The 5741-nt window shown below is 52.1% G+C and overlaps 1 protein-coding gene across 1 annotated transcript in view; it reads right to left on the bottom strand.

Annotated features, from left to right (window-relative positions):
• COL23A1 (collagen type XXIII alpha 1 chain) overlaps positions 1–5741 on the bottom strand; it is a 184213-nt gene that overhangs the window by 22746 nt on the left and 155726 nt on the right. Inside the window, exons 5-7 of the mRNA XM_035896703.1 lie at positions 4602–4628; positions 2718–2744; positions 1998–2024 (exon numbers count right to left, since the gene is read on the bottom strand). Coding sequence (XP_035752596.1) covers positions 1998–2024; positions 2718–2744; positions 4602–4628 — 81 coding nt within the window. The remainder of the gene's footprint in view (positions 1–1997; positions 2025–2717; positions 2745–4601; positions 4629–5741) is intronic.

Here is a 5741-nt window from a genome sequence, read left to right as displayed (position 1 = left end):
AAAGAAAGAAAGAAAGAAAGAAAGAAAGAGGGGAAAAAAGAAAGAAAGAAAGGGGGAAAAAAGAAAGAAAGAAAGAAAGGAGGGAAAAAGAAAGAAGAAAGAAAGGCAAAAGAGAAAGAAAGAAAGAGGGGAAAAAGAAAGAAAGAGGGAAAAGAGAAAAAGAAAATCAGAACTCTCAGTAAGAACAAGATCACCCAAGCTAAGGTAAGAAATCCAGAGTAAATCCAGCGTGGCCACGCCAGTGCCGGCTCAGGGAGCGCCTGCCGTACAAACCCAGTCCTTCCCAGGGCTGTAGCAATATTTGATTTTGAGAGAGAAACAGAAGCACCAAGACCAGGGCCCAGCAAGTCCAGCCCAGCAGCACCCTGCTCCGACTCCCTTTCCTCCCTGGAGCAGGGGGAATCTGTTCTTGGTTCTTCCCTGTGCACACACGTAGGGGCACTTCATTTCCCAGTACACGTTTATTCTCCACCCTGCGCGACCGCCTCCCTGACGCCCAAGACAGCACGGTGTGAAGGCCGTCCTCGGCTCTCCGGAATCGCCCTCCGGCGCCTGCGTTAGGCACGCACACGCGTGCGATCTTCCCTTTTTATTGCCCACGCTGGCTGCAGGTGCTCATCGGAGACAGACGGAGCAGCAGCGCGGGCAGGAGCCGCCTCAGCAGCTAATCCCTCCCTGCTCCCCTCCAAAGCCACCCCCGGCATTATTCCCTTTTAATCTATCATTCCTAATGATAATATTTTGTGCTCACTGACACACACAGTCCCTGCTCCGCTGCCCGTAGGCAAGCACGTTTACGAGGGAGGCGGCACTGGATATATTCCCAGTTATTTATCCCCCTGCTGGTGCGATGATTTGCTGCGATACATCTTTCAAAATCAGCTAAACAAAGCCGCCGCTGAAACTTGAGGAAGAAGATAGATGAAATTAAGAAATAAAAAATAATCTGGGCCAGATGGCATCAAGAAGCTTCATACCCAATCCACAGCCCTGAGTGTCTGGCGACGTGAAGGAAGCTACTTTCAAAGCCAGGCACTTGCGGCACGGCTGAGACGGAGCCCACCTCGGAAACACCGCAGACCTCGTGGCGAGCCCTCCCATCTCATCCCCGACACGGGAGACTTTGTGTTACCACTGCCATTCCCAAAGCAGTTTCACAGAATCACAGAATCACACACAGAATCGTAAGGGTTGGAAGGGACCTCGGGAGATCATCTAGTCCAACCCCCCTGCTCAAGCAGGCTCTCCTAGAGCATGCTACACAGGACTTCATCCAGGCGGGCCTTGAATATCTCCAGAGAAGGAGACTCCACAACCTCCCTGGGCAGCCTGTTCCAGTGCTCTGCCACCCTCAGAGTGAAGAAGTTCTTCCTCATATTCAACTGAAACCTCTTATGTTTCAGTTTGCATCCATTGCCCCTAGTCCTGTCGCTGGACACCACTGCAAACAGACTGCTTCCGTCCTCTTGACTTCCGCCCTTAAGATATTCGTATGTGTTGATGAGATCAACGATGAGTTTCCCTTCATCCTACAGCTACTTTAAAGCCTTTATTTTCAGCCAAAGGCAGCCTATGCTCCCAGGCGGGGAGCTCAGTGAGAGGGGATGAACTTCCCACCCTGCACGACACTGTGCCGGGCCCTTCCTTGGGACACCAGGTCTCACCACTGCGTACTGGTGCTCCAAAGCCAACAAATAAGGAGCACAGCTTCAAGAGAAACATGGGGCCTGTCTCTGGCACTGGGGAGGGAATCTGGGATAGGAAAGTCTAGTAAAAGGAAAGCCTTCATGAGGTACCTGAAGGTCTTCGACCCTTGTTTCCCCCAGTCAAAGTTAGGAAAACCACCACCACAAAGAACTCCAATGGCAAAAGTTGTGTTTCCAGAGCTGTTACCGTACCTCGGTTTGCAGCAACAAAGCTGCACGAAGCCTGGTTTTGTGCGGTGACCAAGCCCAACCAGATTTTAGAATAAATCAACATACCGTGTCGCTACTTACCCTTGGGCCGACGTCCCCTGCTTCACCCTGTGCGTCAGGCAAAACAGCAAGGGTCAGCTCTTAAAGAGTTCAAATTTCAACCACGAAGGACCGAGCGCAAGGTCAGCTGGACGTGGGAACGGCACACAGGGGAAGTGGCAGAGTCCTATTGCTTAACGCATTCAAACCAGGGAGGAGAAGGGCTCAAGACAACACAATAGGGAATGGTTCTGCCCTGGCAGGCGATGAAATAGGTAATAAATCAGAAATAGCGGATTGTTTCCAACTCTAAGGCTCCCCTAGCAACTGCTTATGTCCTACACATGCGAGGATTAACATCACTTTCAGTACAGTAGTGACCTCCTTTGCCTGCTCTGATTTTGTGGGAGGGTGTCATGCAAACACGGAGCGCTGGAGCCCACAGCCTCGCTCCTGGGGAAAAGCAAGCAGAGAGTTGGCTGCCGCTCTCCTAACCCTTAAGGGGGTGCCAGGAACCCTGCAGCGTGGATGAGTTTTAAGGCCATACTTATTCCTCCTACATCTTCGCAAATTCTTTCTGCCCTCCCCTTCCCAGGGCTCTTCCAAAAGCAACCCAGGAACCCGCTGTCACGGCTCCATGCCCCAACAAAACCCGTGGTAATGTTCTACTGGTGTATGGGGGTAACCCAAACCGAGAGAATTAAAGCAGGAGGAGGACACGCGGCTGCTTCCCCAAAAGCCATGTATTAATGGAGTCTTTACCTTTTCCCCTTTCGGTCCCGGGGGTCCCTGGAAATACACGAGAAGGATCAGAGTTAGGAAACAGCAGAATCGTCAACACACACAACATCAAAACCAAGGAGATGGTATTCATCAATTCACTTGCCATTATTTTAAGTTATACATGCCGTTATTTGGCGTTATGCACCGCTTCACATGAGCAGCACCACCGAGGCCCCGCCTGCTCTCGCCAGCAGAGAGGACGGGAGAAGGACCGGGGCAGGGCAGGCAGCGTGACGGCCACTTGCAGACACGTGACTCCAAATGGACGCAAGAGATTTCTTCAAGTATTAAATCACTTCTAGAAAAACACATGCTCAGCGTATCATTCCACCAATTGTACATCTGCTCGAAATAACCAAGGAGGATGGGCTGCTGGCTGTGGCCTCGCTGCCGAAGCCGTAAGTCATCTTCCCCCCGAGCAGCGTTCTGCAAGACAGGCAGGCAGCACCGAGGAGGAGTAGCAGAGCCACGCGTTGATGTGCCTGCTCCGCATCCTCCTTCCAGCACAGAAAAACACGGAATCTTGGGGTTCGGCCCAATTCCCGGTGCTTGCCGAAGCAGGGCCCGGTGGGACACATGGGGAAGGTCAGCAGAGAGGCCAGCAGCGGCAGCATCTGCACCCCCCCTCCTGCTGTTAGCTGGCTCTCAGCAAGGCTGCTGGCCCCTGCTCGCACGGAGGAGATCAGGAACAGTCTGCTTTGAGGTGGGCTGTGTGATAAGTTTGCTTTTTCATTGAGATTTTCCCTGCCTCTCACCCAGGGGTCTCGGTGCTGCCCGGTGCACAGGCACAGCTCGCGGCCGTTTGCAGCCACGTGCACGCCAAGGGCGGAGGGCGAGGAGCGTGCTGCCGGGGCTCGGCTGCTCTTCCACCATGGGGCTTTGCTGACTTGAAGCCAAGCACAGTGGTGTCAACCAGCCTTCCAGTTTCTTGGGATTTTTTTCTCTTGTAATGCATTATTTCTAGATTTCTTTTCATTCACATTTGCCATCTTCAGGGGTAGGATAAAAGCCAAGCACAGCAATGTACAGTTACAAAACAAAAATACTCCCCAACTGGCTAGAAATAAATACCCGGAGTAACTTTTTGATTGCAAAGACTAAGTGACTGCTGCCTACTTTGAAAATTGCAGTTCGTTTAAGACTGGAGCTTGAAAAGATTTCAGGTGGTGCCCTCTAGTGAACACGGTGGGATGGAGTGGGGTCTGGACACAAAATACAGGGCTGTGACTGCCTGCGGCAGCCGTCCAGCCGAAGGAATCAGAGCTGGCCAGGGTTCAGCTAGCATGAAGATAAAAAAGTCTGTGCTTATGTAGAACAAGCAAGAAAACAGCGGAGCACCTGCGTATCCAAAGGCCTTCCAAGCAAGAACGAAGCCCAGGCTGTTCCACAAAGTATTGCATGGGCACTGGGCACCCTCGAGCAGTTCCCACCCAGGCCCCCTTGGAGGCAAATGAACCCAGTTTGGGAACAATTATTCTTCTAGTACCACTTCATAGTGCCAGGAGCACACAACCAAGGCTACTGACTTTGCTTCTTCCCAGGTGCTACTGGAGTTTGTTCCCCCAGTCTGGGCTGCAGCCCATCTGCAAGGTCTCTGCCAGCTGAGCCGGCACAGGACGGGGGGAAGCAGCCAAGAGGGGCTGACAGGTAAAGACAAGCTCAGGCCTCGCCGTGCTGGCCAGCTCTGGCTCACGTTTCAAACTTGCATGTGCTGCAGACCACAGAACATTTTTTCCAAACACAGTTTTGTCTCCTAAACCATTATACATGGAGTAATAGATGAGTAATTCTTGAGACCCTGCCTATCTGTTGCAGAGCAGCGTGAATAAAGACATGTTACATTTGGCGCTCGGTGCTACTTACTGGTTTGCCATCCAAACCCAGAGGCCCCTGGAAAGGGAAGAAAAAGGCAGTATTATTAAAAAAAGAAATAATAATAAAAAAAAACACAACAATTTACAAACACAGCAGTATCAGTCATGCTCTGAAAGAGGCTCTATGCAGATATAGCGCAATCGCTGGCTACGTTCCTTGTATACCTAATCCTTCACCCATGTTTTTTAGGAAGGTTTCACAGACGGACAGTAAGAGGTGCCAAAAAATGTGCAGAGTATAAAGAAGAACAAGAGCAGGCGAGAGGATTAGTGACAGGGAGAGGGTGACACTGCCCTGGCACAGCGCTCGGGACCCCCTGCGGTTTCTCAAGACTCTAAAAGAGCAGCAGTAAAACACGGCTGACTTGGTTAAACCCAGCAAGTCCCAGGAGTGACTCACGTCTACCCCAGTCCCAAACCATTTGCTTTATCAGAAGAACTCGCTGAAACTCCATCGTGTTACCCCCAACGTGCGGATCAGCCTTCACCCTCAGCCCGCATCAGGAAATCCCGTTGATGGGAGGGGGTGTCTTTCTACGGAGGAGGGAAGGGTGCATCCGCCCCGTGGGCCGATACCTACGCGCTTTGCTCATCTGCAGCGAGACGAAGCTGGAAACCCACTCGTATTTGCAGGACCAAGCACTTGGCCACCCCAGCTCTTCGCCAGGTCTACCCTTCCTGGGGCTGCTGCAGGAGTGCATGGTGAATCGACGGGATAAATGCTTATTTCCCCCCTGTTTCTGGCACGCAGCCCTTAATTAACACGAGCCACTGAAGGTATGGGGCCATAGGAAACCTCGCTTTTGAGAAAGGATGCACTTGGGGAGGGAAACACAGATGCTCTATGGCACATGGACAAAACCAAAGCTGCCCCTCCTGTCAGCTGGAGCCAGCATCCAGGCACTGGGGGATGGAGAGCAGCCGTTCAAACACCCAGCAGTTACGCTAAATCCCAGAACTGCGTTTCCACCCATCCAGGGGCTGCCACCCGAGAACTTAAAATGTTCCCTCATCCAAACCCGAAGGCGGCTCAGCCCTGCAAACCATTCCTAAAGAGACACGGCACGATGGCTGCGGGTCAGAAAAGCCCTCGCATCCCCACTTCCACCCTCACGTGCACCCATTGCGT

This window comes from Egretta garzetta, unplaced genomic scaffold, assembly GCF_000687185.1.
Source record: "Egretta garzetta isolate BGI_Z169 unplaced genomic scaffold, ASM68718v1 scaffold26, whole genome shotgun sequence".
Taxonomy (NCBI): domain Eukaryota; kingdom Metazoa; phylum Chordata; class Aves; order Pelecaniformes; family Ardeidae; genus Egretta; species Egretta garzetta.
Note: the sequence above shows the minus strand (reverse complement) of the source record. Positions and strands in the feature narration are given on the sequence as shown.